At 39.5% G+C, this 10,257-nt stretch overlaps 1 protein-coding gene across 1 annotated transcript; it reads right to left on the bottom strand.

The window, feature by feature from the left end:
• Positions 1-1,163: 1,163 nt before the first annotated feature.
• On the bottom strand, positions 1,164-7,088 carry klf5b (Kruppel-like factor 5b). Its single transcript, XM_010865962.4, has 4 exons — positions 6,742-7,088; positions 4,727-5,621; positions 3,172-3,231; positions 1,164-2,824 (listed from the first exon to the last, which is right to left on the bottom strand). The coding sequence occupies exons 1-4, from the start codon at positions 6,940-6,942 to the stop codon at positions 2,646-2,648; spliced, it is 1,335 nt and encodes a 444-aa protein (XP_010864264.2). The 5' UTR covers positions 6,943-7,088; the 3' UTR covers positions 1,164-2,645.
• Between the last annotated feature and the right edge of the window lie 3,169 nt (positions 7,089-10,257).

Raw genomic sequence — 10,257 nt, forward strand, 5'->3', positions numbered from 1 at the left:
CTGCAGTGAGTCCATATCTACCATAAAGGGTGGGCCAAACTGCTAGTGAAGGAAGCTCATTCATGGCTATAGGAAACACTTGATAGCAGTTTTTTTGGCCAATATTTATGCATCTGTCAATTCCATTTTTGTTTATTCTCTGATTTAAAAGGATATACACTGCAAAAAAAATCTTAAATCACACATCAGGTCTCGATGAATGAAATATATTAAAGATCAAAATATTTACTGTACATGGTGTAATTAATTGAGGGCATAATGATGTAACAACAGTCAATGGAAACCAAAATCACCAACTGATTGAGAACTGGATCGAGCTGCACGGTGCTGGGCTGTGAGCACAGGTCCCACCAGAGGACATCGGGCCCTCATGCAACCGTCATGGAGTCTGTTTCTGACAGTTTGGTCAGAAACATGCACAACAGTAACCCGAAATTTTTGTCATTTTGTAGAGCTCAGGCAGTGGTCCTCCTGTTCCTCCTTGCACAAAGGAGCAGATACTGTTCCTGCTGCTGGGTTGATGCCCTTTGACGGCCCTGTCCAGCTCTCCTTGTGTAATGGCCTGTCTCTTGGTATCTCCTCAATGCCCTTGAGACTGTACTGGGAGACATAGCAAACTTTCTTTCAACGGCAAGTATGGATTTGCCATGCTGGTGGAGCTGGACTACCTGAGCAACCTGAATGGGCTGCAGGTACCGCCTCGTGCTACCAGTAGTGACAAGGACACTAGCAAAATGCAAAACTAAAGAAGTCAGGAAGGATAAAGAGAGAGTAACTGTCTGTGGCCACCACCTGTAAAACCAGTCACTTTTTGGGTGTTGTCTTGCTGTTGCCTCTCCAGTGGACCTGTTGTCACTTTCATTTGCAACAAAACAGGTGACACTGATTCCCAATCGTTTATGCTTCCTAACTGGACAGATTGATATCCCAGCAATTTAACTGACTTGGTGTTATACTGTGATGATTACATGTTTCCTTAATTTTTTTGAGCAGTGTATTAGGTTCTGAAACATATGTTCTGTAATAATAACAGTGATATAAACAATTGTGGAGACCAAATACTTGGTCAATTTCTACTTTTAGACTTGGACATTTTCTACAGAAACACTACGAGTTATTTGAAGAAAGTGCAAGGATGCCAATACTTTTGGCCACAACTGGAATGGGATTTTGCAAAGGTGTGACAACCTAATTTATTTTACATTAAGCCACATACATTTTTGTCTTGGTTTTGCTCTACAAGAAACTGACAAATGACATTTCAAACACAAATAATTAGCAAATGTTAAAAAGAAATGATAAGATAAACAAGTGTTTTCTATGCAAGGCCTATGCAGATTGGTGATGTTCTTTTCTCAGAGGCTAGTGTCAATAGAGGTGTGAGATTCTAAAATGTATTGTTAATACAATATCAATACATGCTTATTCCACATGTACTGTAACATGAAAGCAATAACAACTTTTCTTATTGCATACATTGTAAACCAAACGTTTATTAGATATTTTTTCCTTTTGCTCAAGTAGCTGTCTTGGCCTATATATTTTACAAGTAGGCAATCTCAAAATGCTGAACACATAAAAAATATGTGAAGCACTATTTACAAGTAAGTGTAATTCTAATCTTTACAGTATAGAAGAGCAATAAACAAAACATTGACAACAGCTTTAGAAATAGAGAAAATAATACATATTTACATAAACAAATTAACCTGAAATTATAGCTCTTAATAATCAATTTATTCAATCAAATTATCTATTATAAAAACATATTGTATAACGCAATTTGTAGACAATGTGTCAGCAAACAAATGTACATTTTTCAGTGTAACAGACAATTTCTTTAATGAATTCATAAAACATTAAAAAGGCACTTGGAAAAGCTGTTTTATATTAATTGTAAAACAAGATTTAAAAAAATATTAGAATTCCCTTTGTAAGTTTACAGTATTAAAAGGTGGTCATCCACGTCAATAGCAATACATTCTCAATAATTTGCCTTTCTTTGGCAATACTCAGTAGAAAAAGCAGAGATGACTCTGTAGATTGAGTAAACCCAATTGTTCCACTTGTCCAATATATTCCAGAACTAGCACAACTGAAATGTATTAGTTCTGCCAAACAAAATGTTTTAGTTTGCAAAACCTTTTATCAAACAGAACACTGAGGGACCTACCTGCATTTTTCTAAATAGAAACTATTGCAATAACACAAATTCCAACTAAAACAGCTTGTTTGGAGGGATGATTACACCCTGATTAACTTACCACCTTGTCAACTCCAAGATAAGTTCGATCTGATGTGCCAGATTGGAATAGATCAAATATACTGCATGTTTTGAATGCAGATATTTTAGCAGAGGTTTGGGGATACTGTTCTAAAAGTAGCTTTTGTACCATTATAGTTTGACTTTTTCCACCTTTTTGATTATTCAAAAATAAATCTGCCAATATTTACTGAAATAAATACTTGGAAAATCTACACCCACATTGCAGTGTAAGATACACAGATATAATAAAAAAAAAATTTGTCCTCACATTCCTTAATATTTGTTGTGTTTTTTCTCAGTAAGCACATAAAGCCTAATCCTGTGGGGAAAATAATGTCTTTCATCCAATTTTAAATACATACAGTACATGTAGATTTCTCTAGCTCTGGTGCCTTTTCATGTGTAGTGCCAGGTGGTCAGACCGAGAGAAACAGCGGTTGCACACACCACACTGGAAGGGCTTGGCCCCTGTGTGTTTCCTGAAGTGGCGAGTCAGCTCGTCAGAGCGAGCGAAGCGCCACTCGCACCCCTCCCAGGAGCATTGGTACGGCTTCTCTCCTAGAATACAGCAGATATTATACTACAATAGAAACAGAAGCGATCAATGGCATGTCACACTTTTACAATGCTAAATACTTCTCCGTATTGATTAATTTATATATAAAAACACAAACCGGTTTGAGCCAGGAAACATTTTGGGTTTGTTTGTTCACGTTCTTTCAAAACAGCTTTCCTGTTCGACTATGCATGGAAACATTTAGTGGGCTAGATCTTAGTCAGCATACAGAATGCAGCCGCATGCCAAAAGCATTTTTCTGCCTGGCAACATAACATGCTGGCCCACCAAAATAAGAGACGAGTCGCCCAGAACAGGAATTCTGTAATGTTAACAGTAAAACACTTACCCGTATGGGTTCGCAAATGGGCCTTTAAATGGGAAGACTTGGTGTAGACTTTCTTACATCCTGATTAAAAAGGATGAAACAAAATAAATATCATTACAACATAACCATTTATCAATAATATAAAAAAAAAAAAAACATCCAATATCTGACAGAGGTGTTAATGACCATTATTAAATTACAAGCACACAATGATTTAGCCTATAATTTAATTGTTTCTTCATCCTTTCAATTAAATTCCAGTTTGAAAAAAAGTTATCAGGCACTTACAAGCCTTTATAACTCTAGAGCAAACCAAAGCCTATATCCGACTACATGTTTCTCAAAAACATCATATTGACAAATAATTTCACTTAGTGAAATGTGCATGAAAATGTGAATGACCTACAGACTCAAGGTAAATCATCATTGAAGTAATTCTGTAAGTCCCTTAGAAACAAGTGTACAGTACATCTGTGTAGTACTGGATAAGTGGAAACAATATGGATCCTTCATCTTGCCCACTGGTACATTAGGCTAGGTGGAAGTTTTCCATATTATTCCAAACACCTAATAAATCCCTTTACATCTCCTAGCTAGGGCAGGACACTCTAACCATATTGGATGAAAGATAAAATCCTGTAGGTTTTCAATCATCTTAACAACCAATGAATTATTAGGACATACAGGTGGGCTGCTGTCCAGGAACTCAGTTGAAGAGGCTTGTGCTTCACTCTAAAAAGTAACTTTTAGGAATCATTCACTTAAAAACTGCGAAGCAACCTGTAACGCAGTGGTTAAAATGGCCCATGTGCACCATCATGCGCCAATAGATTTTTTCTATCCCCATCAGATGCTTGTGCTAACCCATACCAAGATGGAATTCGCAGAGCAATGAGTGCGTCAAAGTGAACCAGGTCCTAATGGAGCACCTAGCAAGCCTGTCTGACACACCTAGATGTTTAGATACAATCATTAAACAACTTGTTTGTGTAAATGTATTTAGCAACATTTGCACAAATAGTGTGGTTATTACTTTTCTGATAGTTCCTTAAGTAACCTTTTAAAGAACGCATTGGGGTTCATTTTTAGTATGCTCTTCAAATGGTTCTTTAAAGAACCTTTGAAAGGAGTTTTTGAAGAACCATTTTTCAATCACAAAAAAAACTTTGAGGGGTTCTCCCACAGTTTCAATGAAAAAGCCCTAAAAGATTCTCTAAGAACAGGGGGAATCAAAGATCGAGACGTCCTCTGATGCACATCTCACCAAGCTGTTCTGCTTTAGGAACTTGATTGCTAAACCAGGAAGTATTAGTCGGCACATACACTCATACCCTACCAGAATGAATCACCAAAGCGCGTCGAGACAAGGCAACCTTGTCTCACCTCAACCAATCCAACAGGGGGAAGAGCTGAGACAATTTATGCCAGCACTGTCAGTATGCTACAACCAGGATTCAAACTTCTGATCACAATTAAACAGAGAGAATAACATGGACCACTGTGCTACTTAGGGGCCCTTCTTCCGGTAATATCTATCTCTGTCTATGTATTGGGACTCCCAGTTAAGTCTCCTTACCTGGAACATCACAATGATGTATCCTCCTCCTCTCCAGGTCAGGGTTATTCCTACGGTTATACCTGCCTGGGCCAGACTGGGCCAAAGTTGGGGACACTGGCCTAACACCAGCGATCTGGCCTGATCCATGACTAGAACTTTGCCCATGTCCAAGATCTGGAACCTGAGTTTGTCCAAGACTGGAGCACTGAACTGATCCTAGAACTGTGCTTTGGAGTGGCTGAAGACTAGGACTCAATTTGGAGGCAATACTTGCAGCGTAAGATGGAGGTGGAGAAGGATTCTGTCCTAGCTCTTTTCTTCTGTCTGGACTCCCTGGCTCAGAGTTGGGCGGGGACGGAGGAAGATAGGCTGGTCTGTGCTGCAAGTGGCTTGAGAACTGATTTGTCAGAGGATAGCTGCCATTTTGTGGACATCCCATTAAATTGACTGCAGTCTGGGGGGGCGATAAGTGGATGTTACTGAAAGGGACAGATAAGGTGGATACAGGGACTTCACGGTGGGGATTGGAGTTCACTGGATGACCGGGAACTGGCTGGTCCAGCTCAGAGTTCAACAGCTGGAACAACGGAACATCTGGGAAGTCCAGGGAGGGCATTTCCTGTTTGATGAACACATTACTTCCTGTACCTATTGAAGTGCCATAAAGCTCAGGGTCTTCTGGAAGGGTTGTTGGACCAGGGTTATCCTGACAACTGAGGGAGTGGGAGAGAGGCTCTGTCTTGATGGGTCTCATAGGCCGACACAAGCTGGGGCGCAAGTAGTTAACATCAGGGAGGAGGAGGCTCATGTTGATGCTGTATGGGGTACTAAGGTCCTCTGTGAAAGATGGCTGTCGGGTGTCTGGGACTTTCTGAGGGTGAGGTGACAGATATTTGTCCATCTCACATTTACCCTGAAGATTAAAATGTTCATCATTAATGTATTGACTTTTTTATGTGAAGTATTTGTGAGTTACAAAATGCAGTTTTGTGAACATCCATTACATTGTGACATCATAAAAAGCCATTAGGACTATCAAGCTACTTAGTTCCAACAATCCAATCCTTCAAAATCATGGCCTATAAAGTAGATATAGATACATGTTTAGCTTTAACACAGGGCAATAACAAAATAAACCATGTGAAGGCTCCTGGAACATGAAGTTGCATATGCCAATTGCTACATATCTCTAAAATGAAATGCAGCCCTATCAGAAAGGAGTGGTGGCCACGTTCATTTCAACCAGTCAGCATTGAAACAGTGAATATGAACAATACACTTAACTCCTCACTCATTACATAAATTCCCTCTTCTCCCGTAAAACCTTGAATTTCGCTTTTCCAAAGACTACGCTGACCAATGCAATACATGATCACATTGCGCAACATTGGTCCTCTGGTTATAATCAAATAATATTAAATTAAATGGACAGTATCTAGGAAAACCAAACATCTGGAATCAGTGCGAAAGGTTTTGGGAAATTATCGTGCTCCGATGTAGGTTACCGAAAGCTATTACCACCCTCTAAGCATCCGGGCATCTGAAGATGTGCTCCTGTCAAGGCTATGGGAATCTATGTCTGAATATAGACTGTCCAGCTGCTGCCTGCATCTCTGTCATAAGTTTTGAAATGGAAAAAAAAATGTAACCTTATCAGTCCATCATCTGTTTGTAAACGTAGTCCTTTTGCTTGCTTATTACATAGCAAAATAGAATCCTATACGATAACCGAAATATTAACGTGTTCATACTCATAATGACACCCGCTGTCGTCTCAGGGTGTAGTAATGTGGCATATAGCCAGGATACTACAACCTGTCTATGTGATATGGGTAAACACAATTTCGGTATTTTTCTTTACAAATCTAATGGGCTACATACTTAGAACTATTAAAAAAGACCCACGCCGTCAATACACTGTTTTCTGCTACCTTCCTCTTATAAAACTGGGCGTGATAGTGGCGGTGCGCCAACGATGGCATGCAATATTGCTCGGTGAAACTGTAAACTCGTTTTCTAATTAAGTACCCTACCAGATTGTAGTCATGAAATGAAGAGCTTCCACTCATTATATTTCTCATGTTGTAGAGGACTTGACCATATTCTTCTTTTTCTGCTTCTCCACCTCCTCCCCTTAGCCTGCCCGTCATTGGTGGTGCGGCGGGTTTACAGTGGTCGAGCGCGTCCTGCCCCGGAGCGACCCAAACATTTTTGGTTAACAAGTCACTGGCCATAAACGCTGATTATATTACGTGCAATAGTCCGTTAAATTAGCCCAATAAGAATAACTTCAGATAGCACTAAATCTTATATCAACAAATATCTGAAGCCAGACAACTGTCAGACGCAGCTCACACTCTTGTTTTGCGCTTGTGCTTGTCAAATTACGCAACTGCGTGATAGCAGTGCGTCTGCCTGTATAGGGCGGGGCTGGAAATGTAAAAAAACACAAGCTATGTTTCAATAATAAAATGGGCAAGACATAAACCTTAAATTAACGCGTAGCTTAGCTTTTACATTCAAATTCAAGATGGGAGTAAGGAGAGAAATAGACAGAGTGGAATGACAACAACGTGACATTAACTTCTTAAATGAGGGGAGGATTTTAAAATTTTATTTAGGCCTACATATACAACGCATTTAAAAAAAAAAAGTAACATCTTGACTCATGAAAGCTATTTTCCAACATCTTTTGTGGGAATTAAATATTTGTTGAACTAACATTGTCATACTTGTCACTTTGTGACACCAGGCTTTTTGTGTGCCATCATGAATTCAGTACAGGTCTATGCTATCAATCCATCATGTTAAGCCTCTCTATCAAATCATTTATGCCCAGTATCCATATCATTTACTGAATAAAAATATGTTTAGTCCCTACTTAATCTGAGTCTAGGAAACCAGGGCAAATAGTTGCCAATTTGATGATTTTTTATTTTGTTTCTACTAAATTGGCCAATAAGATTTTAACTGTAATAGAGAAAAATATAGCCTACTTCATGTGTCTAAGAAAACGTCTCAATCTTGAAGTGTTATGATGAGTATAATTAATTCTTTAGTGAAATGTGCTTGTGTCAGTGAGAGTGCTTGGGTTCCTCCTAGTGCTGGAATGTGTCAGAGAAACTGGTCTTTCTGACCATATATATTGTTTACCATTAGGAGCACCATTAACTCTGATTCTGTACATTTACTTATATTTCTTAGGTACATCTTACAAAAGATGAAATACCAAGAGTTCACAGATTTCAGATTTCAGATTTTTAAATGAATGTATTGAGTTCTTGTTTTAAGAATGTTTAACTGACTTTAATTTGCTGGGTTTTCTTCAAGCAACAATATGAGATCTTTAAACTAACATGAAAATTCATTATTATGTGAACTAGTAGCTTTTGAATGAATTTGTTCAGTTTCATGCAAACTATTGTCATGCATATTAACTTGAGATATGTATTTTTACAGATCAGGCATCATCATGGCCTGTATAAATAAATATAAAACAATCAGAGTTCTACAACATAAAAATAGATACAATTATCTTACCAGAACTAAATGTTTACATTAATTTCGAATGCTTTTTCCTGGGATGTAGAACATCTTAAAATATGTACAGAAAAGACAAGTGCAGGCGTTGTTGCAAGAAAGCTAAGGTCAAAAGCGTGTTTTTTCTCAGTGATGCTTATATAACAGGTTATAATATATATTGTATTTTAAAGTATTTTTTGGCCTTTTTCAACCTTAGGTCCATGTTCCGTCGGAACAAAACAGAATAAATAACCTAGACAGTATGTTCTACCTGTACCTGTCCATAAAGTAACACTCAGTTGTGTTTTCGGTGTACCCCTAATGAACAGGACACTGGGCAGTGGACCAGTGCTGATCACTGTAATTTCACTAACTATTCTTAAAGACCAGAGTCATCTGCATCACTTAACAGTTTAATCAAAGCTGTACTTCCTAAGGACGAGAACCACAGACGGACCATTAGACCATAGCTGGTAGTCCCTGTTCCAAGAAGGGTTGAGAACTACTGCCTTATAGAACATATGTCTTGACAGTCTGGTCGGGTCTCTGGTCAGGCATGTTAAAAACGCAACTGCAGTGCAGCTGTCTTACAGGACTGCATATTTTATGCCAACATTCCAGTGGCAGCCGTGATGTCTGCAAAGACTCTGACAGGGGGCGACATTTAGGGGATGTTTGGATGAAAATAGCTCCACATTTCATTCAGAAACACTTTATGCAACATACCAATCATGTATTAAGGAACTGGTCTTTATGGTCTGGTATTTAATTTTGAGTTTCATGTTTATATGTTGTTCATTGTTGTGCACTGTTAACATGTCGTTCATTGTTCATGCTATAATGCATTATAAATACATTGATCAGCCATAACATTATGACCACCTGCTTAATATTATGTAGGTCCCCCTTTTGCCACCAAAACAACCCTGACCAGTTGAGGCATGGACTCCACTAGACCTCTGAAGGTTTGCTGTGTTATCTGGCACCAAGACATTAGCAGCAGATCCTTTCAGTCCTGTAAGTTGTGAGGTGGGGACCCATGGATCGGACTTGTTTGTCCAGCACATCTCACAGATGTTCGATTGGATTGAGATCTGGGGAATTTGGAGGCCAAGTCAACACATTCCTGAACCATTTTTGCTTTGTGGCAGGGCGCATTATCCTGCTGAAAGAGGCCAATGTCATCAGGGAATATCATTGCCATGAATGGGTGCATATGGTCTGCAACAATGCTTAGGTAGGTGGTATGTGTCAAAGAAACATCCACATGAATGTCTGGACCCAAGGTTCCCCAGCAGAAAATTGCCCAAAGCATCACACTGCCTCCGCCAGCGTGCCATCTTCCCATAATGCATCCTGGTGCCATGTGTTCTCCAGGTAAGCGACGCACACGCACCCGGCCATCCACGTGATGTAAAAGGAAATGTGATTCATCAGACCCGGCCACATTCTTCCATTGCTCCGTGGTCCAGTTCTGATGCACACGTGCACTTTGAAGGCGCTTTCGGCAGTGGACAGGGGTCAGCATGGGTACCCTGACTGGTCTGCGGCTAAGCAGTCCCATACGCAACAAACTGTGATGCACTGTGTGTTATGACGCCTTTCTATCAGTACCAGCAATAATATTTTCAACAATTTGAGCTACAATAGCTCGTCTTTCGGATTGGACTGCACAGACCAGCCTTCGCTCCCCAAGTGACTGCCCATGATCCTTCCTTGGACCACTTTTGATAGGTACTAACCACTGCAGACCGGGGAACATCCTACAAAGGCTACAGTTTTGGAGAAGCTCTGACCCAGTCATCTAGCCATCACAATTTGGCCCTTGTCAAAGTTACTCAGATCCTTATGGTTGTCAATTTTTCCTGCTTCTATTACATCAACTTTGAGGACAGAATGTTCACTTGCTGCCTAATAATCCCGATAGATTTACTCATCATCTGTAGTTAAGATAATAAAAGTTGGTTGTTAGGTTCAGTTCCCACACACTTCACTTGACTACTAACAGGCGTTTGTGTAACCTGTCC

Source organism: Esox lucius, chromosome 16, assembly GCF_011004845.1.
Source record: "Esox lucius isolate fEsoLuc1 chromosome 16, fEsoLuc1.pri, whole genome shotgun sequence".
Lineage (NCBI taxonomy): Eukaryota > Metazoa > Chordata > Actinopteri > Esociformes > Esocidae > Esox > Esox lucius.

Excerpts from the sequence above, each read along its gene's own strand:
- klf5b (XM_010865962.4), bottom strand. The coding sequence starts at position 6,942 with ATGGCCAGTGACTTGTTAACCAAAAATGTTTGGGTCGCTCCGGGGCAG. Across the intron at positions 5,622-6,741 it reads CATTTCATGACTACAATCTG|GGTAAATGTGAGATGGACAA; the intron begins GTAGGGTACTTA and ends TTTAATCTTCAG. Across the intron at positions 2,825-3,171 it reads CCATTTGCGAACCCATACGG|GAGAGAAGCCGTACCAATGC; the intron begins GTAAGTGTTTTA and ends GCTGTATTCTAG.